The 27,873-nt window shown below is 45.0% G+C and overlaps 1 protein-coding gene across 1 annotated transcript; it reads right to left on the reverse strand.

The window, feature by feature from the left end:
• Nucleotides 1–8,667: 8,667 nt before the first annotated feature.
• On the reverse strand, nucleotides 8,668–27,658 carry LOC310827629 (indoleamine 2,3-dioxygenase 2-like; the record flags this gene model as incomplete). The annotated part of the gene is made up of 4 exons (XM_083703789.1): nucleotides 27,027–27,658; nucleotides 24,648–24,743; nucleotides 16,231–16,350; nucleotides 8,668–8,841 (listed from the first exon to the last, which is right to left on the reverse strand). Exons 1-4 carry the CDS (start codon nucleotides 27,126–27,128, stop codon nucleotides 8,668–8,670), a joined length of 492 nt encoding a protein of 163 aa, XP_083559915.1. The 5' UTR covers nucleotides 27,129–27,658.
• Nucleotides 27,659–27,873: the final 215 nt, after the last annotated feature.

Below are 27,873 nucleotides of genomic sequence, written 5' to 3' on the forward strand. Positions count from 1 at the left end.
ATATGAATTACAAATTATGTGCTATAAGAAACCAATAAACCTCCTGCTGGGTCAGACCAAAAGCCAAGAGCCTTTCTTCCTCCAGTAGCCAATCAGATGCCTCCAGGAAAGCCAGCAACAGCCCTCCCCAATTGTTGCTCCCCACCAACTAGAATTCAGAGACATACTGCCTTTGTACAAGGATCTATCACTTCTCCTTTGGGCAGACCACTGCTCCATGATTTTGTCTGATTCCCCTATAAGCCAGTGACCATGAGCACATCCTGTGGCTTTTTAGTACCATGCATTCATTATGCACAGCATGAATAAATACTTTGTCCTATTCTGCTGCCCACTTATTCCAATCCAAATTGTACATTTTAAAAACTTCTCTATAAGTTAAGAATGCACATGATTTGCAGTGCATGTTTACTCAGGAGTAAAACTTAAGTTTAGTAGGACTTGCCTAGGAGTGTATATAAGGCGACAGCCATATTTTGCTTTTGTTGGTCATGGGGAAATGCACTGAACTATTGATTCTATATGGATGCTTCAGTTGCAAATCCTGCACTGCACTACATGACCCTTGGGGTGCCTTCCAACTCTACAATTCTATGATTCTATGAGTCCATCCCCATGGTTGCTGACCCACTTTCTGGTGCCTGAGATTTCATCAGTTATTTTGCACACATTTTGAAGGCTCTTCGTTTGCTAGAATCCTTTTGTTGAAATGAAACCTGTGGTTACCCAGATGCTGAATTCCACATCCACCCTCTAAATTTTGATGGCATTTCCTTCACTTGCCCCACCTAAGTCACGCTTGGTCCCAGACAAAAACAAAACTTTATGGTCCAATACTGTGGTGAAATTTATCAGTGTGAATTGTTTTCTTCATTTTTTGGGAACAGATGTGGTGAAGCAGTGGGGAAAAATAAGTGCCTGCTTACTGCTGACCAAAGGGAATATCAACAAGAATTGAAAAAGAACTACAAGAAGTTGAAAGAGAACCTCAGACCAATGATCGAGAGGAAGATCCCAGAGCTGTATAAACCTATTGTGAAAGTTAACAGTATTTCAAGGTATAAGAATAGCCCTTTCCCCCACACGCCCAATAACCATAGCAAAATACAACATAGGATGGGGGTAAACAATATGGTTCACTCTAGTTGATCAGCCTCAGTTGATCAGCCAATGGTCATTTTCTTCTTATTTATTTTAGGGGCTTATTCTAGTTTTAGGAAATATGAAAATCTGCCTCCACAGAACAGTTAAGAGCAGCTTCATGAAAAGGAGCTATCTACTTGCAGTGGATCAAATACTAGAGGATATGCAAATGTTGTTTGAAGCCGAAAGATTTCCCTTCTTTCTGTACTCAACAATCACATCTTCTAAGGGAGGGGATATTGAAACTACTTGCAGAAAAACAGATATTTTATTATAAATTGACATGGATATTTGCACGCACAGAGAAAACAGCTTTGTGTTTTCTCTAAATTCTAAAGGCCAGTTCACAATATTGCATTGTCAACACAATGTTCCCTGTATGTATGTATGTATGTATGGGTATCTATGAAACTTCGTCTGTGGATGTTTGACCATACCAAGCTCAAGGAAACGTTCCTGAATGCAACCCAAAGCCCTTTCTGCGCAATCATGAATTTGCATCAATGTTACATATAAGCACATTCACCAAGCAACAGATACGAACAGTTAACCAAAACAAATCAACCCATTTTTTAAAGCACATTTCTATTGCATTTATTGTGATAAGAAACTTACAGACATTTGTATCTAGATTCCAACTTATATAAAATTATTGTTGTTTGAATTGGAATAATCTTATTGCTTGATGGAAAGTACTGCAATGGATCTGGTAATAACTTTTCTCATGGAAGTGGATGCCATTATGCTTTTTAACAAGTAAGATAAATTTGCATGAGGATAAAACAATGCTCTGTAATATTTAAATCTCATTGGATGGAGGCCACACAAATGCAAAATGGAGACCACTCAAGTGAGAACAATAAAACTCCATTTACTGCAGAAGTTATATTTCTTCCTATGGGCTACAGGGATTCATTCTAGTTAGAATATTTTATTATTGTAATTATAATTGTTATTTAAAAGTAGCACTATATTTCTTCTAATACTTGACATACAGTGTTGGTTCCTGACTTTTATTTTTGCTTCATGTTGGGTGGGACTCATTTCCCTTCAGTTCAGTGTTCACGAGAGGCAAGGTAAAAACTTTGCAAATTTGTATACATATATGTACATGGTAGGGACGCGGGTGGTGCTGTGGTCTAAGCCACTGAGCCTCTTGGGCTTGCTGATCAGAAGGTTGGTGGTTCGAATCCCTGCAACGGGGTGAGCTCCCATTGCTCGGTCCTAGATCCTGCCAACCGAGCAGTTCGAAAGCACGCCAAAAAGTGCAAGTAGATAAATAGGTACCGCTCCGGCGGGAAGGTAAACGGCGTTTTCGTGAGTTGCTCTGGTTTCGCCAGAAGTGACTTAGTCATGCTGGCCACATGACCCGGAAAAACTGTCTGCATACAAACACTGGCTCCCTCGGCCTATAAAGCGAGATGAGTTCCACAACCCCAGTCGTCTGTGACTGGACTTAACTGTCAGGGGTCCTTTACCTTTTTTATGTATATGGTACTGTGAAATAGTACTGTTTTGGAGAGTATTGTGGGAACTTTTAGCACTTAGCAGTTCTTTTGTTCTTAAATGGCCTAAAATTAATCTATGAAATAAAAAATGTAAATAAAATACTGTATTAACAGGGGAAAGAACATTTTATTTAGAGTTCAAACATCACTGTTTTTCTCTCTTCCAAACACCATGCTAGAAAAAGTTAGAATTAAAAAATAATCTGCAAAGCGTTTTAAGTGATCCTGATTGTACATTATGGAGATTACCCAGTGTTAAATAGATTTATAATTGTTAGGAAGCTGATATTCCTATTAACATCACGTATATTTAATTGCTTCTTTGGAGTTAGTTGTAAAAATTGATTCTTTATTTTTGTGGTGTGTGCACAGGAAGTTTTAAGAAAAGGCAAGGCTTGTGTGCACCATTTGCTTTAATGGTGCCCTGGGGCCCTGAGACCTCCATTGGTCTTGGGACAATATAAAGTCTGACATGTCACTCTGCTTCTCCTTCCAAAAATAAAATTGTTAAGTAAGTGAAGCCAGTGAGACAGTTGGGAAAGGGGGATAAGTACAGGTAAGGTCTGAAACAAGAACAGGAATTGGGGGAGTATGGACATCTTTATGGCTGCTATATAACCTAGCCAGCTTAAGTTTAGGTTAGGGTTGCCATATTTAGAAGAGCAAATAAAGGACAATTTGCTAGTGGGGTGGGTGGATGGAAAAGTGCATGTGCTGGGGTCACCAGGCGCTGGAGTGACATCGGAGGGAAGAACGCAGCAAAATTTGCATGCAAAATGGGGGCATATAGAAAGAAAGAAAGCTGCCAGTTTAATAGTTTTGTTCAATATTAATAAGTTGTTTGTTTTAAGAGTGGGGGAAGGACTTAGATACCTACCATAGTGAGGATCTGTATGCACATGTAAAAGAGGGGGAAGTGTTGCAGCTCACTACTTCTGCAAGCAAAAGATCCCAGATTCAATCCCCAGCATCTCTTGGTAGGACTGGTAATGATTTTTGCCTGGAAAGCTTCTGCCAGTAAGTGTTGGCAATTTTTATCTAGATGGACTAATGGTTCTGATATGCTTCCTATATTCTAAGAACCGACAATGGATTCCAAAGCTGTGGCATGTGCTGTTGTTGCAGAATCCTATTTTTGTAATTTGAATGACTGCTAAAAATACCAGAAAATTAAAGTTTGGTTCAATTGCTTACTTAAGATGGGCTGTTCACTTTTTTTAAAAAATAATGCTTTTAAAGCTCTGTATCTTTTAAACCATTAATTCATCAATACCTTTCTTAAATGTCTGGAAAAGAATAGCTTTCCATTTGCAAAAGAGCTTTCAGATTAGCCCCACTGCTGTGCCAAAACTGGGTGTGCCTACTTGGGACACCTGTTCTCACTGCTTCATCAATTTTGTTTAGATTTTATTTTTAGGGTCTCAAACCCACCTCTAACGGGGGGAACAAGTGTATTGGAGGAAAGGCTGTAGCCAGGGTTGCCAACTTGAATAAAATTTGAGGGGCAGGTCAGCCCCCCCACTTTATCATTGATGACATGACATGGTGCGTGCACATACTAGCTGTGGAATCTAGACTGTAATGTTTTAATTCATTTCGCCTCTTGTTCAGATTAGATATGAAACAAAAAGCCCTCTCCATGAGAAGACTTGATTAGTCAAACAAAGCAGGGAGAAATCCTTTACTGGGCAATTAAATTCACTTAAAACCAAGAATTGAGAAGAATGGCCTCTGGTTTCATCTATCAATCTTTCAGGATGATGGATTTATCATGCAAGGAATGTGCAGTTTTCATTCATTTGTTGACTTTAAAATAGTCAGCATTTAAATGAGCATTTCCCCTAATATAGGTAATTTCTGCAAGCAATTTCCCCTAATATAATGCATTTTTGTAAGTTATTTTCACAAACACCTTTGTTTTCAGAATACACATTCGTGTATTTTCACAACTTTGTGAAACACATTTTTGTTTGGAGAGTTGCATCTCAAAATTTTGCATCTCAAAATTTAGAGAAGTGTGAATTTTGAAGGATAGTGACATCTCAATTCACTTTTTGCTGGCACTTATGGGCTCCCTAGCACCACACGGAGCTTGTTCAGAGCCCTGAAAAATAAAGCAAGGGCTTCTTCTGGTTGCTTGGGGGGCATCTATTTTGGAGGGGGAGGGCAGACACTGCTTTGTGGTGGGGGGCATAGGAATTTTGCTAGCTTTTTTGCGGGGTGGGTGGGTCTAAGCATTGCCAGCTCCTCTTATGAGAAAGTGGTAAACTGTGGCACCCATAATAGTTTCTTAGTTTTCCTGATGTGCTTCCAGGGCCAAAAAAGTTGTGCTTTATTTTAAGTAGGTAAAGTCAAGTCTATGTCTGGTTTAAAAAGAAACAGTTGCATCCAATGTAGAGCTAAGTAACTCATGCTATCAGTGCAAGGACTTTCGCTTGCACAATGGAAACTTCCCCCTCTTCTCACTTCCCCTTGAATTTATTCTAGAGCACGCAAACACACACACCCCCCGAGCAGATTTGGAGAGGGCAGGGGTGCACATGGGAGCTGGGAATGGGGGGAAGTGCTGTTGCACAAGCGGAAATCCTTGCACTGCCACCTAAAGGTGAGAGCAGGGGAGGGAGAGAGTTTATATTTGTATAACTGACAGCAGCCAGGGAGCAGATTGAGGAAGCTCCTAGACCAATGGTATCAAATAGTATGAGAAACAGGCTTACTAGAAAAACTAACCAACAAACTGGCTAACCTGATCCAAAAACACACACACACCTCACACACAAAAACAAATTTCACTATAACCAACCACACTGTAGGCCAACTCTCTCACCACCAAAGGAATACAAGCAAATAGTAAAGAGAACCCACACAAGTGACGCTGACACAAAACCCCACACATACACTAAGTAGAATAGAGGCATTGCCACCCAACCCCAACCCACTCACCATTCCCCCTCCCCCTTCTCTTCCTAACATAACACTAATGTCTCAGCAAATGAAACTGATCTGTAGAAAACGTAACTTTAAAAAAACCAGACATTGCACATGTGTAAACCAAGAAATTTTTAATAAAAATATACAGTGGTACCTCGGGTTACAGACGTTTCAGGTTACAGCCTCCGCTAACCCAGAAATAGTACCTCAGGTTAAGAACTTTGCTTCAGGATGAGAACAGAAATCACGCGACGGTGCAGCGGCAGCGGGAGGCCCCATTAGCTTAAGTGGTACCTCAGGTTAAGAACGTTTTCAGGTTTAGAACGGATCTATTAACCCGAGGTTAATTAAGTTATTAACCACTGCATTTTTAAAAAAGAGGCAAGTTTGAGGACAGGCAGGTGACTGACACTCCCAAGACTTCTGCAATTAAGAAGGAATATCGCTGCATGGGATACCATAAAAGCCCCAGGAAAGATTTTGCAACAGTTTTGTCTTTGTATCGCAATGAAGATTTCTTGGTTTTTTTAAAAAAAGCTCATGAAAATTCTTCAGCATTCTGGTGCTAGTATCTCCTAAGAAACATACTTTGGCTTGTAGTTTTTACTAATGCACACTTTTTTGCAAGCAATAATATAATGCATTTTTATAAACATTGTTTGACTGGAGAAGTGCATTACAAAATTCGAAGAAGTGTGCACAAAGAACACCTATGTTTTGGTTTGCATATTATTTCAAAAAGTGTGTATTTGGTAGATTTGTCTTCAAATGCTAACTTAATCAGATTTCTTTTTCATCTCTGCTCATAAGGCACCCCAAGAAAAAGATGCCAAATAATTTGGGACAGACCTTACCTTGATCCCAGGTGCGGCAGCTTTCTCAACCAGAAAAGTGACGAGAATGAAGCCCCTGAGGCTTGCTCCACCAGGCAAGCAAATGATGGGTTCCAGATTCCTGTGGGGAAGGCAGAATTGAAAGCCTAGAAAATACAGTACAATTTTAGATATTAAGTGCTAGGGCATGGGAGACTGTTATGAAAGTCAAAGGTAGAGAGAAATGTCTGTCCAAGACACCCCACCTCACATCAGTTGATTGACTGGTGGGTCATCCCTCGGAGCAAGACTGAACTCTCCACGAACCAGCTGACACATGGGCAATTCATTCCTGTTTTTGACAACCTCAACTCTTAACTGCCCCACACCTGACATCATAAATGACAGGGGTCAGCAAACTTTTTCAGCAAGGTCCCTCAGAACTTTTGGGGGGCTGGACTATATTTTGAAAAATAGAAAAAAAAGAACAAATTCCCACAAATAACCCAGAGATGAATTTTAAATAAAAGGACACAGCATTCTATGCAAGAGCTATAGGACACGTTCTACTGAGGTAAGCACCCCCCCTGACTCTCCCCTCCCTTCTCCACAGCACCAGATGAGCCCTCATGGTTGCTTACCTGCGTTTTGCGAGTGACAGGGGCTGGCAGTGGTGGGGCGATGAGTGGCGCGCGAAAGGGCTCCGGAGAGGAGCTGACAGCAACAAAGCCCGAATTGAGCCTGCTTACAATGGTGGCTGCTCAAGCGCTAATGCTGCTGCTGCTGGCACCAACAAAGCCCAGCCCCCTTCCTCTCAGCTCTAGGCAGGGCAGGGAGAAGCCAGGAGGAGGGTGGGAGGAGGCGCCACTGAATGCATGCGCTGGCGCAGCCCGAACGATCAGATCCACACCGATCCACACGGTGATTCCCGGACCGTCCACGGGCCAGATCCAGAAGGCAACTGGACCAGATCCAGCCCCCGGGCCTTAGTTTGCCTATCCATGATATATGATGTCAGCTGAGGGGCAGGGGACACGGTTTTGGGGGAACAGCCCCATGGGCCAAAAAGGGGGCCTGTTGGACCAAGTTTGGCCTGGGACTAGATATTTTTTACTGCAGAGGTCAGTGTAAGCAATGAGAGGATGAGGTGGCAAAAGGGAACATCGCAGCTATGTAATGTTGTAGATTTCTATCTACCTTATACTAAAAATAAACCCTCCACCCAAGGCTAACACCAGAATGCTGGTGGAGAAACAATACTGCACCACAAAATTATATCTGAGCTGTAGTCTGGTGAGAGGTTTTACTTACCTAGAAAATTAAATTTGGCTTACTAAATTAAGCAGAGCATAGTGCCCATAAAACAGCCAAACAAACTGTTTTCGACCAGTGTACTGTAATGTTAAAAAACATTGGGTTGGAACCAAAGAGAACTGGATTCAGGTCACAAAACTCACAAGGTTGTTTTAGGGATATGAATGGAAAATAACTCAGCCTGAGCACCTTGGGATTAAAATGTAATAAATCTATAGAGACACAAATGCAGAAAGAATATTTCTCAGAAGCATTCAGATATAAACTACTGTTGCAGCTGTTTAACTTCAAGCAGTCTGAAGAGTGACCTCAGCAGACTTTGAACGAGAAAGGCAAACATCATTTCCCGAATACTTACTCAATTTCTAGAGGCCTTTTGACAGATTGGGTTATCAACAGCAAACACACATGGAAAGGAAAGATCCAAGTCAGTTGCTGAGCAAAGTCCAGTCCAAATAATAGCACTCCCCCCCCCCCGAAAACCAAAATCTCCCCAAATGCCCTGTCTTGCTTGCAGCAGTGGCACAAAAACAAATGTGATATTTGTTACAGGCAATTTTTATTTGATTAACAATGCTATCAAATAGATGTCTCAGATCCATGTTTTAAATGGCACAATGGTACAAATACAATAACTTAATAACATAATATATTGTTCTGTGTCCCTCATTCTGGACACTTTTCAAACTTGAAGACAAAAACAATATAGTGGTATAGGAATCTGTGATGTTGTAATGTGTACTTGACAATGTGAAAAAAAATTAAAATCATACTATTTTTCTGTTTTTTAAAAAAGTAGTTGGAACATCCAACAGTGTCGTTATGCTAAACATGCACAAATTTCTTCAATGCATCTATCGAAGGTGCAGGAGCCAGCCTGCGTCCTCTGTCCATCTGGTCACCCTTCATCTGATGAAGCCGTATTAGTTGTGTGTGTCAGTTGACCTAAGGAGTGTAGCTCAGGCTGACGGCACCAACTTTCTATCCATTAAGGCCCAGGTGTCCTCCCCCCCCCACAAGGATTCCTTTTCTTCCAGTTTACTGGAAAGAAAATCTGCATGAACCAGGATTGGAGGTAATCCTAACACCCGAGAAATCTCTACGAAGGGGATGGCAAGGTTTTGTGGCAAGACCTGGAAATCAAAATGACAGAAAGCCAATTCATGCTCCCCCAAAGATGTAGCTGTTTAGTTAAACATGTTATCATGAGAATGCTGCACTGTTGTGCTGCCCCTCGAAGCTTTTACAGTGTTTCTAGCTAAATGTGCTTTGCAATGTTATTGGAGCAATCCTGAAACATGCAGCCAGACATACCTGCTCCAAGTGTTGCACCCTCATCACAGTATGATGTGGCAACAGACTCTGGGGTACAGCTGTTGAATTATTCATTGTTTCATTATTACTACTGCCTACAAGTGACTAGGTTGCGGACTTCCGGGACGCCGCGGCCGCAGAAAAGGAGTGCGAGATAACTCCTATGGGGGAGTCTCGAACAGCATGGAGATTTAGAGGGGTCGCGAAGGCTACGTGAACCCTGAAACCACAGGAGGGAATCCTGCGGGACAAGGTACCCTGCGACGCTGCCTGTGCTCGCCTGTGTTGCCGGCGTTTAACAAGGCTGGAGCTGCAGTGTAAAGGGGAGGCAACAGACTCCATGCTGTGAAGCCTCAAGCTCCGAGGGAAAGCGGCGGACCTCCAACAACAGCGGAGAAGCTGGGAAGTACTGTGGAAATCACTGTGGAAAAAGCAGTGGGGACAAAAGAAATATTGGAAATTACTTAGATAAGATTAAAGGAATGTTTTGATAAGAACCCAGCGGAGAAGAAATAATTGGTGAAAAGGAGGAGGAGTCCATTCCTGGCGGTAAGGTGAAAAGAAAGTATAGCAAGACGGTGGCAGAGAGGAAACAAAAGAGGAAAAGAGGAAACAAGCTGCCAGTGAGTGTGTGGTGGAAAGACCTCAGATGCAAAGTATAAAGTGTCAGAGGCAAGGCAACAGTTGAACTATTATATTGACTAGGGAGAGGGGAAAAAGACTTTTCTGTTTCATCGGGACGGAGAGCGCTTTAGCCAACACAGGTTTCGGTGGAGGACTTTTGCTTTTAAACCTCAGGATTGGGGAGAATTGGGACTTAAACGGAGTGTGGAATATAGGTGCCTTAGCAGCACTCTGTGTTTAAAGACAGGGACTGTGAGACTGTGTTTAAAGTTTGTTTAAAGTTTGCTTAAAGATGGTGAGACTGTGAAAGGACTGCCATATTGAGTGAGTTAAAGGGGACCCGCCTTCTTCATCCCCAACCGGATACGTTCTTGAGCTTCAGAGACAGCTGTGATTCTCTTGATTCCTCAGGATTTAAAGAGACATACACCCCGGGATGCAAAGTTAAAGAATACGTTTTCGCAGGACCTTGCTCATGAGTTTTCGCAGGACCTTGCTCATGAGTTTGAGAACCCCCTGAATCTGGAAGTGTTTCTGGAGGTTCAGGTGTTTACTACATTTAATTATAAGACTCTGAGATTCAAATACGTGTCTGAATTTAGGTACAGTTAAAACTGTATTATTAATATCTGATCTTAATTAAGGGTTAATTTTTGTGCTGTACCAATTTAGTCAATTTTGGAATCCTGTTGTAATATCTGAGAGACGTTAACCTTGTTAACCTTGTTACCTCTATATCTTACCCACATAGTATATTACATTATACAGTATACTAGGAAGAACTAAACTTAAATATACAAATGCCGAACGGTTCTAAGAAGGGGGTGGCAACACCAGTGGAAAGGAGGCCATCAAGACAAGAAGAGGGGAAGGAGGCAAGAGAAATTAGAGATTATGATAGCTTGATGGCCGAAATAAGAAAGGAATTTAAAAATAATGAACAGTATATTGAGAGAAAATTGATGGAGGTACAAGATACTCTAGACAAAAAATTGGAGGAAGTGGTAGGGGAACTGAAAGGGAAAGTTAAGGATCTCTCGGTAAAAGCTAAGGTTTTGGAGGATTCAGTGAAAAGGGTTCAAAAGGATACGAAAGACAGTAGGAAAGAGATGGACAGGATTAGATTAGAAGTTAAAGAAATAGGAGCAACACAGGAAGAGTTGTTGGACAACATGGCTATGACGCAGTTGCGACAAAACCAATCTAACCTAAAACTTAGAGGAATACCAGAGGATCTAAATGAGAATATTAGAGTTAAAGTGGTGAAAGAGCTGGCAATATGGCTAGATAGAAAAGAAGAAGAGATAAACCATTGCTTGGTAAACATATTTCGAATAAGAACAAAATCGGCCAAGGCCAGAGGGAAAAAATTGCCAGGAGATGTAATAGCCATGTTTAACTCATTGGAGATAAGAAACGAAATTTTGAAACAGAACTATGTCAAAAGGTTATATATTGAAGAAAACCCAATTATTATTTACAAAGAGATTCCTTCGAGATTTCTTCGAAGGAGGGACCCATATAAAAAATTAACAAATCAACTGAAGAAAAATGGGATCTTGTATAGATGGGAGTTTCCGGAAGGTATTTCATTTTATTTCAAAGAAAAAAAGTTTAAACTGTCCACTATCTCAGAACTTCAAAAATTTGCAAGGAGATACGAGAAGGACCTGGGGAAAATGATGGGGGAGGAGGAGGTAGAGAACCAGCAAGGAGAAGAAAAAGGAGGGAGTGAAGAAGAAGAAAGAGAGGAGAGCTCAATAGGAGAAAGAGAAGAACTAGAGGAAGGAGACAAAGAACACTAAATTGTATATAGGTTTAATAAGTTAATTAAATAGTATATAACAGATGGCATTAAAAATACTAAACTGGAATGTGAATGGATTGAACAATAAAAATAAAAGGAATCAGATTACACACATATTACTGAAAAAGAACTGTGATTTAATATGTCTCCAAGAGACGCACATAATAAATAAGCATAAGAGATTACTAAGCAATAAGAGATTGGGAATAGATTTTGTGACATCAGATAGAGTGAAGAAAAGAGGGGTGGTAATATACATAAAGGAAAAATATGATCCACAATTATTATACAAAGATGACCAAGGGAGAGTAGTCATTGTTCAAATGGTGTTTCAGGGAGAAAAAATAATTGTTGTGGGAATATATGCTCCAAATGATAAAAAATCAGCCTTTTATTTGGAATTAGGAGACAAATTGATGGAATGGACGGACCAAAAAATGATATTGATGGGTGACTTTAACGGGGTGGTGTCCCCAAACCTAGATAAGTCAACAGAAAAACATGAGAAGAAGGAAGGTAAAATACCGAGATCCTTCTTTGATATGGTAAGCAATCTGGGACTGATTGATGCGTGGAGACTTAAAAACCCCATTACAAAACAATATACTTTCTTCTCAAACCCAAATCAGAGTTGGGGAAGAATAGACAGCATTTGGATTTCGAAGGAACTAACTCAAAATCTAACTAAATCGGAAATTCTTCCAAGAACTATATCTGATCATAATGCGGTCTCCATTGAGCTAAAAGGTAGGGATATCCGAACGGTTAGATGGAGAATGAATGAATTTTTATTTAATGATCAGAAGATTGTAAATAAGGCAATAGAGACAATAGAAGACTATTTTAAATGGAATCTAAATGGGGAAACTGCTATAGAGACTGTGTGGGACGCAGGAAAGGCAGTTATGAGGGGCTTCTTAATACAGAAAAATAGTCAAGTAAGAAAAGAAAAAGAGACAAAGAAGGAACAGATCCTAACACAGATTATGGAAAATGAAAGAAAGTTGACTATCAACCCCAATGAGGAGATCGCAAAACAGAATATAAAGATATTACAAGCTAAATTTTCTACAATAATCGACCAAGAGGTAGAATGGAAAATTAAAATGATGAATCAGAGAACGTTTGAGTCAGCAAATAAGATAGGAAAATACCTGGCATGGCAAATAAGAGAAAGAAGAAAACAAAATACGATTAGATAAGGGAAGGAGAAAGGATTGTGGAAGAGCCAAAAGAGATAAGAAAGATATTTCAAAAATATTACAAGGATTTATATAAAAGAGGAAAGGAAACAAAGCAAGAAATAGACCACTTTTTGCAAATGCATCACCTAAAACGAATTTCAAAAGAAGAAAATGAGATATTAGACCAGACTATTACTCAAGAAGAGATAAAAAAGGCTATTAAAAGGATGAAAAGTGGGAAAGTCCCAGGGCCAGATGGCCTTTCGGCCAAATACTATAAAACACTAAGTAACCAAATATCCCCAGTGCTAGGAGAAGTGATGAATAATATATTAAAGGAAGGAAGGATCCCGAACACCTGGAAGGAAGCATATATTACCTTGATTCCTAAAAAAGATGCAGATACCCTGGAAGTGAAAAACTATAGGCCAATTTCATTATTAAATAATGATTATAAATTATTCACAGATATAATGGCAGAAAGACTAAAAAAGGTTTTGAACAACAAAATACAAACGGGTTTCCTTCCAGGGAGGCAATTAAGGGAAAATGTAAGGAATCTGATAGATATTATTGAATATTTGGATATGAATATAGACAGACAAGCGGCCTTGGTATTTATAGACGCTGAAAAGGCGTTTGATAACATCTCATGGGAGTTCTTGAAGAAAAGTCTGGAAACGATGGGAATGGGAGAGAAATTTAGAAGAGGGATAGAAGCAATATATAAGGAACAGAAGGCAAAATTGGTAATAAACAACATCACAACAGAATATTTTGGTATATATAAAGGAACTAGACAGGGTTGCCCCCTGTCTCCTTTACTGTTTATAACGGTACTAGAAATATTGAATGAGAGACTGAGGGGGGCAACAGAAATAAAAGGAGTGCAGGTAGGAAAGAGGGAATATAAAATCAAGGCCTTTGCAGATGACATCGTACTAACTTTAGAAGACCCAAAAAAGAGTGTAAAAGAAGCTTTATTAAAGATTGACGAATTTGGAGCCGTGGCAGGACTTAAGATAAATAAAAATAAAACCAAAACGTTGGTTAAAAATTTAACAAAGGAAGAAATAATAGATCTAGAGAGAAGGACGGAAATTGCAGTAGCTAAGAAAGTGAAGTATCTTGAGATATGGGTCACAGCTAAGAACATAAATTTATATAAGGATAACTATGATGTCACCTGGAGGAGTATAAAGAAAGACATGGAATTTTGGGGGAGGATGAAACTCTCCTTTTTGGGGAGGATAGCTGTTGTCAAAATGAATATTCTGCCTAGAATGCTATTTCTATTCCAGACCATCCCCATACTTAAAGACCTAAAACAATGCAAAGAGTGGCAGAGAGTCTTGGCAAAGTATATCTGGCAGGGGAAAAGGCCACGGATAAAAATGAAAATTTTGATAGATAAAAAAGAAAGAGGGGGCTTTTCTCTCCCGGATCTAAGTCTATACTATGAAGCGGCCTGCATACTTTGGTTAAAGGATTGGATAAAACTGGAGAATAGAGATCTACTGGATTTAGAAGGCTTTAATAATTGGTACGGATGGCATTCGTACCTTTGGTATGGGAAAGTGAAGGCCCACAAGAGCTTTCTAAATCATATTTTTAGAGGACCTTTATACTTTCAAGGAATAAAAATCTCCTTGAAAGAAAGACCCCATGGTGGATCTCACCAATTGAGGCTTTAACGGTGAAGAAAACAAACATGGAGGGGAAAAACGCCACCTATGAAGAAATGGTAAGAAAAACAGACCAAGGGCCAAGACTTAGACCTTATGAAGAGATAAAAAATCTATTCACTGGGTGGTTGCAATACCACCAGGTGAATGATTTGCTAAAAGAGGACAAGAAGAAGTTGGGTTTTGATGACAAAAAATCAAAATTCAATGTAGAAGTAATAGAAGGTAAAAACAAAACCCTATCTAGAATCTATGACATACTTTTAGAGTGGTATACAAAGGACGAGGAGGTGAAGAAGGCAATGATTAAATGGGCAATTGACTTTGGTTATAACATCGATTTTGAAAGGTGGCTGGAAGTGTGGAATTGTAACATAAAGTTTACAGCATGTATGTCTCTGAGAGAAAATGTTTGGAAGATGCTATATAGGTGGTACCACACCCCTGTGAAGTTGGCCAAAATGTATAGACTAAAAGATAAGAAATGCTGGAAATGTGGGGAGGTGGAGGGTGACCTATATCTATGGTGGACATGCAAAAAGGTGAAAGGCTTTTGGGAATCGGTTTACAATGAGCTTAAAATAATATTTAAATACACTTTTCCCAAAAGACCCGAAGCCTTTTTGCTGGGAATGACGGGTAAAGATATTAAGAAAGAAGATAGAACGATATTCCTCTATGCCACCACAGCAGCGAGAATTTTATTGGCACAATATTGGAAAGTGGAAACTATCCCCAATATAAATGATTGGCAAATTAAAATGATAAAATATGCTGAGCTTGATAAATTAACAGGTAAATTAAGAGACCACGATGAACAGAAATCTCTGAAAAATTGGAGTAAATACTGGAACTATATTGGAATAAATGCTTAATGTGATTGGCGGGGTCAGAACAAATACTACCAGCGTGTGAATTTAGGCCTATAGATTAAAAATCAAATACGTAATTGGAAGCAGATATTTGATACTTACCAAAAGGATGGAAGGAAGTCCAGGAGGCGGTTTCTGTGGGTGTTTTTTTTTTTTTAATCTTTTACTGTTTTGTGAAATAGCCAGATTAATCTATCTTTGTATAGTTAGAGAGAGGAAAAAGTTGGCTTGTATATCTTGACTCTCTTTTTTGTTACAATTTTTTCTTTTGTATTTGGTTGTATGTTTGTTATGTGTATAACCTTAATAAAAATGTATTTGGAAAAAAAAACAAGTGACTAGGTTGCTTGTGCAGCTTAGGCTCACCCATGCAGTACTGTAGCATCTTTCAGACTCTATAAACTGAGCTACACAGTTGCTCCCCATCAAGGCTTGTTGGAAGAAGTGGGAGAATAAAAGCTCTTCGCAAATCCACTCTAATATATGAATGATGTCATATTTCAGGGCAGCTAGAACCTTGAACCCAGGAACAGCTGGGAAAAGGACAGTGCCAGCTCCTTGTGGAGACAAACCTGGGCATTTGCCTGGACTCCAAGACCCAACTCTCTAACATCTAACATCAACCCTATTTTTCACTTTGTACAAAATATCAGAGAAGATCAGGTGGAGCCTCAAAAATTTCCCAGTTTGCATTTCCCACCTGACCACTTCCAGGTAAAAGAGAGTGTTGGTGAGGACACCGTGCTCCTTTGAGCTCTTCCCCAGGTCCTGGAGTCACAGAGTTCACTATGAAGAGGGATTCATTGTTAAACCACCTTGGGAATTGGAAAGGGAACAGGGGTCTCTGAACAATTTTCTCCACCCTTAACAAACTACAGCTCCCATAATTCTTTGGCGAAAACCATAACTGTTTAAAGTGACATCATAGCCTTTTAAATGCATGATGTGAATTAGTCCTAACTTCCAATCCACAGATGAGTTTGGGATGTATGGAAGATCAAATTCTTCAACATCCCTAAATGGGCATGGACAGTACCTTTGCAGTCCCTTTTTCACCATCCTGCCAAACGTAGCTCATTGTGATGTAGCTAAGGACCAAGTGGGCTAGATACAGTTCTCTGTGTCCTTTGAGATACTGGCTGCTTAGCAGAGGCATCTGTTAAGACAGTTACAGGTTACAGAAAGCTTTTTTAAAAAAATATTGTTATGTAGTTGGTGAAACTGCTGCTTCTTTCCATCGTAAGTGCCATAAGCCATTAGCTCAGAATTCATGTTGTCAGGGGTTCAGAAGGAGAGACACAGGAGGGGGAGCAAATGGAGAGTGAGGAGGAGGAGTACGAGGGGGGCGCAGGCAGTGACAGTGGCCAGAGTTATTCCACAAGCCTCTCTAGTGAATCGGAGGACTCACAGAAGGGAGCGCCGGTGGCCAGAGCGAGGGGGGTTCCAGGGGGGAAGCCCCAGGAGGAAGGGGCCAGCGGGGAGTCCCTGAGCAGCAGTTGGAGATCAGGACCAGCGTCTCCACCAGAGCGCAGTGGGCAGGGGGAGTCCCAGGAGTCGGGACCAGTGTCCTCACCACCAGAGGGAGGAGAGGAGTCAGGTTTGGCAACGCCCACATCAGGAAGCGGGGCAACGGTCAGAAGGAAAGTCACCGGCTGGGCGGGTGCGCCAAGTTCAAATGTACAGGAGCGCGGCACAGCGGGGAGCCCGGGAAGGGAGCCAGGTCCTAAAGCCCGCCGGAGGGAGGGACAAGACTCAGGGGGCTCAGCGTCAGAGGAGTCCAGGAAGGAGGAAACCCCAGAGGGCAGAAGGACCCAGCGAAGGAAAGAACAGCGTAAGAGGTGGAGCCGGGCTAGAATCTTAAACTGGTGTGGGTGGAGCAGTGAGTCAGAGGGGACTTAGCCGGTCTAGCATCAAGACGTGGGTCTGCGCGCCCAGAGCTTTGAAATGGAAACTAAACTTCAGTAAAGACTTTTGTACATTATATCCACCGGGCGTTGGTCCTCTGTGAGCTGGGATCTAGAGGCAGACCTGACAGTAAGTCCCCTCTCTCCGCACCAATTTTATCACCTCGTGACGTGCGGGAAAGCAGTGAGGGGTGAAGATTGGTACTTCGCGAGCTCACGAATACCTGAAAAATGACTACCGAAGAGAAGGTAGCAAGTTTGCAAAATGCCATGACGCAGCTAAACGCAGAGATTTTGGCGTCCAGAAAGAAGGAACAGGAAGCAGCTGCTGCCTGCCAGGATCTGCGAACCAGGTTAGAAGTGCTGACTGCACAAGGGCTACCGGCCGCCAGACCAGAGGGGATTGGGCTGGGGAACAGAGGAGGGAGCCTTGTGTCGCATTTCGATGGGAACCTGCAGCAGTATCCTAACTTCAGAGCAGATGTAGTATATGCACTGCAACTGCTGGAGAAAGACTTTAGAAGAGAGGAAGAGAAAGTGGGATTTATAGTATCGCATTTGCGGGGAGAGGCTAAATCCTGGCTGCGCAATCTCTGGAGAGATAAGGATCCAGCCCTCCAAAATGCGGGTGCCTTCCTTAAAGTGATGGATGCGTGTTTTTTGTCTGAGATTGATGTGGATATCGCTAGGAAAGAGATTCACGGACTAAGGCAAGGCAGAGCCACTGTAAGGCAATATCATTCACGCTTTTTTGCATTGGTGAATGTAATGGGCTGGGAGAGAGAATCGTCTGCCGTCAGAGACCTGTTCTGGGAGGGGCTGAACGGAGCTGTGAAAGACGAAATTGCAAGGGGAGAGAGACCCCAAACCACCAAAGACGTTGTGGAGAGGGCACTCACGATTGGGGTTAGGCTGGAAGGACGCCCTTGGGACAAGGAGGAAGAGCATTGGGGACGCACGCCAGCGAGAGGACCGCCCCCCTTTCCCAAGGAAGCGGTGCGCGCTCGATCCATGCCTCCGCTGGGAGGAGGAGAGGAGCCGATGGAGATAGGTGGTGCTAAGGCTCAGTCCACAGCCGGAGCCCTAACGCCGGGAGCAGTCAAAATGAAGCCTCCTAGAGGGACCAGGAAGTGCTACATCTGCGACAGTGCTCAGCACATGGCGAAAGAGTGTCCCCAGCGGTTTCACAAGCACACTGCAGCCGCAGCGACAGTAACAGAAGCAGTTCAGCAGAGTGAATCACAGCAGGAAAACTCCACTGTCTGGCTGGAAATGGAGTCACTGGGGGCCAGCCAGACAAGTCAGTGAAGCAATCCCCAGTAATGTTACAGCCCACAGACCCCCTCCCACCCAAACCAGTAGTGCAGCTCACCGCATCCCTTCAACTTCCCAATGGGCTCACTGTGGAAATCCCCATTACCATTGACTCTGGGAGCAATGCAGATTTTATAGGCATGGAGTTCATCCAGCAACATGGCATAGTCCTTCTGCCAGCGACGGTACCTCTGAACGTCGTCACGGTGGACGGCAGGGAGCTACTGGGAGGGCAAGTGCTACAGCAGATGCCGCCAATGGTGATGCGCATTGGTAATCACCGCGAAGTCATCAGCTTCAACGTCACCCGCCTGTCAGACACGCCCATAGTGTTGGGAATGAGTTGGCTGGATAGGCACAGCCCGGTATTAGCTTGGTACCAGCAGCAACTGACCTTCGGCTCCTCCTACTGCGCAGAACACTGCATCCTGGCTGACTTGGACGATGAGGAGCACGAGGATGGACCACAGCTGAACTTGGGCATGTTGCAAGCGGTACCTAACAAGTACAAAGAGTTTTTGGAGGTCTTATGCGAGAAAGAAGCGGACAAGCTGCCTCCCCACAGACCCTACGACTGCAAGATTGACCTCCTGCCGGGGGCGACGCTCCCGACGGGGAAGCTGTATTCCATGTCTGAGGATGAATTGCAGGAGCTCAGGGAGTTCATAGATCACAACTTGAAGCGGGGATTCATCCGAGAGTCCAAGGCGGTGGGGGGCAGCCCTGTATTCTTTGTAAAGAAGCGGGACACGCCCCAAAAGAGGCTTGTAGTTGATTACCGCGTCTTAAATGCGAAAACTAAGCCCTCAGCCTTCCCTATGCCCAAGATCGATGACCTGCTGGCGACGGTGCGGAAGGGGCGCATTTTTACCAAGTTGGATCTGCGCGGAGCGTACAATCTCATTCGCGTGAGGGAAGGTGACGAGTGGAAAACGGCCATGTTTACGCCGCTGGGCACCTATGAATATAGAGTTATGCCTTTTGGATTACAAAATGGCTCCCACTGTTTTCAAGCATTCATGCATCATGTCTTGGCGGGTCTTCTCTACAAGAAGTGCGTCTGCTTCCTGGACGACATCCTCATCTTCTCGGAGTTGCCGGAGGCTCACGAGAGAGATGTCAGGGAAGTCCTGCAGCGGCTGCGGGAGCACCGGCTTTACGCCAAGCTGGAGAAGTGCCAGTTCGACAAGACGGAGGTGGACTTCCTGGGCTACAAACTGTCCGACAAGGGACTCGCCATGGACAGTACCAAGGTACGGGCAGTGCTGGACTGGAAGAGCCCACGCAATAGGAAGGAAGTCCAGAGGTTTGTCGGCTTTGCCAACTTTTATCGCAAGTTCATCAAAGGTTTCGCCATGCAGACAGCGGCCATCACTGACACCCTCAGTTCCAAGAAGAAGAAGTTCATCTGGACGGAGCAGGTGGAGCAGTCCTTTCAGAAGCTCAAGCACCTCTTCGCGTCCGAGGAACACCTGCTACACGTGAACCCCAGCAGGCCCATGAGAGTGGAGACGGACGCGTCAGATAGGGCCGTGGGGGCCGTCCTGTTGCAGCAAGACCACCAGGGGGACTGGAGGCCGTGCGCTTTCTACTCCAGGAAACTCAGCAAGTCGGAGCAGAACTACACCATCTGGGACAGGGAGTTACTGGCCATACATGCAGCCTTCAAGGCGTGGCGGCATTTCCTCGTCGGGGCCAAACACACGGTGCAGGTCCGTACAGACCATAAGAACTTGGAGTACTGGCGCACGGCGAGGTTCCTGAACCAGAGACACATCCGCTGGGCGGAGTTCTTTGCAGATTTCGACTTCAGAATAGAATACATCCCTGGAAACAACAACATCATGGCGGACGCGCTGTCCAGGAAACCGCAGTATCTCGAAGAAGAGGCGCCGGCGGCGGCCAAGCATATTTTCGCACCCAAGGCGTGGGCATGCGCGTCAGCCACGGTGGACCTGGACGCGGTGCGTCGCGCGCTGCAGACGGACTCCTTCGCGCGAGCCAATATGAAGGAGCTGCGTAGCGGCACGGCGAGGGACGACGACTTCCAAATACGCGACGGCCTGCTCATCCGCAAAGGAGCCCTCTACGTGCCGGGAGACAACCTCCGCGCGAGGGTCCTGCAACAGCTGCACGACGCGCCCAGCGCGGGACACTTCGGCAAGGAGAAGATGGTGGACCTAGTAGCCAGAGACTTTTGGTGGCCCAAGATGAGGGGGGATGTCGCGGAATACGTCAAGAGGTGCGACACCTGCCAAAGGGCCAAACCAGTACACCAGCCGCCGGCGGGCCTGTTGGAACCGCTACAGACACCGTTCGAACCGTGGGAAAGGGTGGCCCTGGACTTTGTCACGGATCTGCCCAGCTCGAGAGGCAAGACGGCAGTACTCGTGGTAGTAGACTTGTTCACCAAGATGGCCCACTTCATTCCTTGCGCGAAGGTGGCCAAAGCCGAGCAGACTGCCAAGCTGTTTATAGACCACGTGTTCAAGGTGCACGGCCTCCCACGGTCCATCCTGTCCGACAGGGGGCGCCAGTTCATCTCCAACTTCTGGCAAAAGCTGATGGGCTTCCTGAACGTCAAGGTCAGCCTGGCGTCGGCGCGACACCCGCAGACTAACGGACAGGCAGAGAGAGTCAACGTCATCATGCAGCAGTACCTGAGATGCTACGCGAACCAGCAGCCCTCGACCTGGGTGTCGGAAGTACCTACCGCTAGCCGAGTTTGCCTACAACAACACGAAACATGTGTGCACGGGGGTGACACCGTTTTTCGCCAACAATGGGCGGCATCCCAGAACCTTCCCGGGTTTAGAGAAAGTGAGGGAGGGGGAGCCGCAGGGAGCAGAGGCCGTGGCAGCGGAGTTGCAGGAGATCCACGAGCAGCTCAGGAGGCAGTTAGAGATGGCGAAACAGGCTTACAAAGTGCAGGCAGACCGACACAGGAGGGTTGGGGAAGACATTCGGGTGGGAGACTGGGTCTGGTTAGCAGCCCAGGCAGTTCCGGCCAGATCGTTGGCCAAGAAGAAGCTCGGGCACAAGCAGCTAGGGCCTTACCAAGTAGAGGCGCAGATCAACCCAGTGGCCTTCCGGTTAACACTCCCGGAGGGGTCCAGAATGCACCCGGTCTTTCATAGATCAGTGCTCACACCCTACAAAGAGCCCCACAGGTTTCAGGCACCAGGGACAGCACCAGACCCGCTCAGGGAAGCACCCAGAAAAGGAGGGTCGCCGAGAGCAGGGACGCTTAATGAAGCCACTGAGATTTTAGACTCAAGGTGGGGGGAGGACGGGATTGAATATCTTCTCGCCACAGAGGACACCCCGGCCAGCGCCAACAGGTGGGTGCCGGATTACGCATTGGAGGAGCAGTTGCTCAAGGAAGAATTCCATACACTTTTCCCGCACAAGCCTATGCCGGCGGGCTTTTTTGATGATTGTCTGTTCACACCCACACTCTCGGCCAGCACTTTCCGGGGTTTCTCGTCAGCGGAGGACTCGGCTCCGGGAGGCAGCTCCCCAGAGGGCTCGCTCTCAGGTTTTGGCACGGGGGGATCTTATTGGTGGGAGGACCAACCCGAAGTGGGATGGCGCAGAGACATGCCGGAGGGACCCTGGGAAGTGGCGTCACCTCAGGCAACGGGGAGAAGGGATTTTGAGTGATTTGGGGGCGGCCTCAGCTTTCGAACACACCGCCCAGGAGATGGAAGCGGAGGGAATCGCAGTCGACGAGCCCATGGAGGACTTTCCGGACTTATCACGATGGCTGCACGCCTCGGGGGACGAACTGTATCCTGAACTCACCCCGACAACTCTAGAGCACCCGGAACCCGCACCTGAAGAGGGGGAGGGGGGAAGGGAGGGCTTCGAGGGGGGGATGGATGTCAGGGGTTCAGAAGGAGAGACACAGGAGGGGGAGCAAATGGAGAGTGAGGAGGAGGAGTACGAGGGGGGCGCAGGCAGTGACAGTGGCCAGAGTTATTCCACAAGCCTCTCTAGTGAATCGGAGGACTCACAGAAGGGAGCGCCGGTGGCCAGAGCGAGGGGGGTTCCAGGGGGGAAGCCCCAGGAGGAAGGGGCCAGCGGGGAGTCCCTGAGCAGCAGTTGGAGATCAGGACCAGCGTCTCCACCAGAGCGCAGTGGGGAGGGGGAGTCCCAGGAGTCGGGACCAGTGTCCTCACCACCAGAGGGAGGAGAGGAGTCAGGTTTGGCAACGCCCACATCAGGAAGCGGGGCAACGGTCAGAAGGAAAGTCACCGGCTGGGCGGGTGCGCCAAGTTTAAATGTACAGGAGCGCGGCACAGCGGGCAGCCCGGGAAGGGAGCCAGGTCCTAAAGCCCGCCGGAGGGAGGGACAAGACTCAGGGGGCTCAGCGTCAGAGGAGTCCAGGAAGGAGGAAACCCCAGAGGGCAGAAGGACCCAGCGAAGGAAAGAACAGCGTAAGAGGTGGAGCCGGGCTAGAATCTTAAACTGGTGTGGGTGGAGCAGTGAGTCAGAGCCCGGGAAGGGAGCCAGGTCCTAAAGCCCGCCGGAGGGAGGGACAAGACTCAGGGGGCTCAGCGTCAGAGGAGTCCAGGAAGGAGGAAACCCCAGAGGGCAGAAGGACCCAGCGAAGGAAAGAACAGCGTAAGAGGTGGAGCCGGGCTAGAATCTTAAACTGGTGTGGGTGGAGCAGTGAGTCAGAGGGGACTTAGCCGGTCTAGCGTCAAGACGTGGGTCTGCGCGCCCAGAGCTTTGAAATGGAAACTAAACTTCAATAAAGACTTTTGTACATTATATCCACCGGGCGTTGGTCCTCTGTGAGCTGGGATCTAGAGGCAGACCTGACACATGTACACATTCATCACTTGATGTCTGCAACACTGAGCGGTGTTTTGCATGTGTAAATTACTGTAGTCCTGACTTAGTCCCCAACTACTGAACACCACAGATCCCCAACTACTGACAGAACCTGCTCGTCAGTCCTCTTGCACAATTTTCAATAGAGTAAAACCACACATTCATCTAAGAACGAATAACAAATTTGAAAGAGATGAAGCAATATATGGACATATTAGAACCAGACATTAAATTCTATCAACCATGTAGAAGGTTGCTTAAAAGTAGATTGACTTGGTGGGGGAAAGAGGACTAGATTCCTGCACCTTTAATAATTGTGTGAGGGAGCTGGTATACAGCTTTCGGGTCATGTGGCCAGCATGACTAAGCCACTTCTGGCAAACCAGAGCAGCACACGGAAACGCCGTTTACCTTCCCACCGGAGCAGTACCCGAGCAACGGGAGCTCATCCCGTCGCAGGGATTCGAACTGCTGACCTTCTGATCAGCAAGTCCTAGGCAAGTCCCACATCCCTAATAATTGTGTAGAAAAGGTCGTTTCAGCAGGTGCAGCTTGTGCAAGAGCAGCTAGACCTGCTGAAATCAGGGGTGTTCTGGCGGGGGGGCAGGCCACCCTGGGTACCATTCCAAAGGGGGGATGACAAAATGCCCACCCCCGATCGGTGGCATCCCCTGGGGTGCACACCATGCCCACTGGGACACACGTCACTCCGGGTACCCGCGCAGGTAGCTTTTCCTCTGGCTGAAATGTCCCCTTCTATACCACTATGAAGAATGCAGGAGATCTGTTCTCATTTTCAGCTGACCACCTGATGCAGCAGCCTTAAATACCTGTATCATGATATTATAACACCCCATTCCTAAGAGCAGGCTTCCTCAAACTCAGCCCTCCAGATGTTTTTGGCATACAACTCCCATGATCCCTAGCTAGCAGGACCAGTGGTCAGGGATGATGGAAGTTGTAGTCTCAAAACATCTAGAAGGCTGAGTTTGAGGAAGCCTGCCTAAGAGCATGGGCTGCAGGTTGTTTCTCTGCTACAGCACTAGTGACCTCTAGAGGATTTCACCCTGCATTGCAGATATGGCAGCAATTGGTTCTTTTAATTTGCATCAGACTAAGAAGCACATCTGCATCTATACTTATTTTTTAAAACAACAACAACAAGGATTAGCACACAAATGTCTATGCATTGCTTTGAGGCTAATAATGAAAAGTGACACTTTGACCTAAAACGTAGAAGGAAGAGTGAAGCTAACCAGAGTTTGATTAGCTGGCATGTTCCTCTAGCATTTCATTTATATCCCGACTACTTCCACCAAGGAACTCAAGGTGGCATGGGGTTCCCCTCCTCACTATTTTATCCTCACAACCCTCTATGGGATGGGAAATGCAATACCTTGTTCACCTGTGAGCGAAGTTGATGGTTCTCAATAAGGTGAGGCAGGCTGTGAGCGATCTCCATCCAAGGGCTATAGAAAGGAGGAAGATCTTTCTGATAAGAAGAAGAACCAATTATCATCAATCAGGAAAACTAGTTCATTGTGGATTTTGATATAGGCCAGAAAGATGAAAACAGAGCTGTGCATAGGTCAAGAACTTATGCATTGCTAAAAAAACAGGAGGTAGACTCACACAAAATTTGCATATGCTAAATTATGTATGTAGATACACATTTAGAAATAACTGTATGTAGATACACATTTAGAAATAACTGTATCGGAAGAAGTGTGCATGCACACGAAAGCTCATACCAAGAACTAACTTAGTTGGTCTTTAAGGTGCTACTGGAAGGATTTTTTTTTGTTTTTGCTAAAATGGAAATAGAAATACATTTCACCTCCCCCTACATAGAGGAGGGAGAAAGGTTGTTTTCTGCTGCTCCAGAGAAGCGGACACGGAGCAATGGATCCAAACTACAAGAAAGAAGATTCCACCTAAACATTAGGAAGAACTTCCTGACAGTAAGAGCTGTTCGACAGTGGGATTTGCTGCCAAGGAGTGTGGTGGAGTCTCCTTCTTTGGAGGTCTTTAAGCAGAGGCTTGACCACCATATGTCAGGAGTGCTCTGATGGTGTTTCCTGCTTGGCAGGGGGTTGGACTCAATGGCCCTTGTGGCCTCTTCCAACTCTATGATTCTATGATTCTAGTGACCAGGTCACTTGTGTACCTGCTCAGTCTGCTGTCCAGGTACTCACTCTTGATGGGGAACTTCAAGGCCCTTTGACTCCCTTCTTATGGCTTTTCAATCTTTAAACCAGACTGGGACCAGCCAACAGAGGACCATTCACTGTGAAGTAAAATACCATACATACCTACCCTACCTGCATACTTTGTGACGGAATGCCGACTTCCCCCCACATTGGGGGTGTGTGCATCCCGTGATGCGTCCTGCCCCTGCCTAGCATGTGAACACTGGCACGCTGAGCTGGGCTGGCGTCCCACTCCTGCTGCCATGATGCCAGCGTTTGTAGGGAAGGGGGAGAGCAGAGTTGGGCTCCTTCTCCCTGAGCAGCAAGGAGCTGTGCTCTGTGCTCAGCCTCTTTCAGCTTGTGCAACATCAGGTGGAGAGGAGGAGAAGCGTGGCCACAGGATTTGGGCTTCCTTGAATTTTTGGGGGGAGCTGAAGACCCCTCAGCCCACACTACTCAGCACACCTGCTTTTTAACCCTCTAAGGCAAAGATCACCAGCCACCAGACATATGCAAGCACTCCATTGTGTACTTTGGCCACATTCACACCATACATTTAAATCATTCTGACACCACTTTAAACAGGTGTGGGTCTCCCAAAGAATTCTGAGAGTTGTAGTTGGTTAAGGGTGCTGAGAATAGTTTGGAGCCCCTTTTCCCTTACCAAAGCTACAATTCTCCATGAAGAATTGATTGTTGAACAAATGTGGAAAGAATACACATTTGCAGAGCTTTTCCCACAAAAACTCACTCTTTAAAGCTCAATCAGAGCAAATGGCACACTTTAATTTATGTTTGCTCCAACTGAACACTATAGAGAGGGTTTTCATGCGGAAAGCTTCAGGGAGGAAAAAAACAAACCCATGCTCACAAACAGAGCTTTTAAGTATGGACAAGTGCCTGGAAGGAGGGGAGGAAAGGTAAGTGTGATAAGCCCTATGTTATGTATTTATGTGTTTTATACTGTAAACAGTCCTGTGATATAAATAAATAAAATAATAATAATAATGCCTGCTGAAAACTTTTCTATTCCACCTCGCTTATGAAGAATATATATTTCAACAATAGTACTTTGGTTTCTGCTCTTAACTTTTTATATTGTTTTTATTGTATTGGTTTTATGTATAATTGAGTTGGCCAAACCCCGGCAGTGCTGGAATCATTTGCCTAATGTGGGTCTTGAACCCACGACCCTGAGATTAAGAGTTTCATGCTCTACCAACTATATAAACCCACATTTTTTATAAATAAATGAAAAATAAAATCTGGGGTTAGGGGAACAGGGTAACCACACATTTACATTCTCTGCTGCATTTTGTTTCCACTGTTAACCCAACTGAGAATGTCAGCATGCTTAGGCTCCTCCTGAAGTGTTGCTTTCTCCCTTAAAAGCCTTGGTCATTTACTCCAGCCAACCTCCCAGTCTGCCTTTTCTCACAATCCTGTGAGGAGACATTAGTGATTGAATTTGGTAAAATGCATGTCAATCCCCTGTAGGTCTCTGATCATCTCCTCTCCCTACCTGCTACACACACACCGCAACCCCCTCCTGCTCCAAGCATCTCATGCAGCCACCATGTTCCTACCAGTGGATTTGGAAGGAGGAAGCCATAATCTTCAGAAATATGGAATCTCCTCAAAATGAATGGCAGCTGCTCTTTCGTGCACTCAGTGTTCACCTCCATCATTAACAGTGTTCAGCCAGAGTCAGGAGCTGATCTGGAAATGAAGGGCCTTTGCCGCACTGGGTGCTAGATTCAAATCGGCTACGGATTCAAATCGGTATGTGTTGTGCAGGCAAAACCTTTCCTTTGTGACTCTAGGTATCGAACCTTTGGGCTGGGTGGAGCATCCTCAGTGACCAATGGTCAGTAAAGCCTAGTAAACAACATTGAAGGTTGCTGCTAAGTAGATCTAGATACAGGGTGGGGGGAGGGCTGGCCGCCAGTGGCCTGTTATAGGATCACCATACAGGGAAGTTAGTTTAGTTGGTAAGGAAAATGGCACGGAGTAATGCAGCAGCTTAACATCTACTGTATGGACTGGTATCCAGTTCAAAACTTAGAATACCAACAATTAGCTTAGGCACCCACTGTAATAAGATGGGATGTAGCTTACTGGCTAGGGTGTTTTTTTAAAAAAATAGATAAATTGCATGAAGATCTTTCAATTTATACTAGCCTCAGTTGCTGGTGCTTGTATCACCAGAGGCAACTTCATGTTTAGACTATTGCAATGTGCGTAGTCTCCCTTGCAGGGTCTCCCTTGCAGCTGATCCAAAGCCTGCTGATGGTGCAGAATGCTATGGGCCAGCTGGTTAGTGGTGCTGCTTACAGGGCACTTTTCACACCCATGCTAATGGATCTGCACTGACTGCCTCTTAGCCACTGAGCAATTTTTAATGTCTTGTTACTTACATACAAAGCTTTAAAG

Source organism: Podarcis gaigeae (genome assembly GCF_964106915.1).
Source record: "Podarcis gaigeae genome assembly, chromosome: 11".
Classification (NCBI taxonomy): domain Eukaryota; kingdom Metazoa; phylum Chordata; class Lepidosauria; order Squamata; family Lacertidae; genus Podarcis; species Podarcis gaigeae.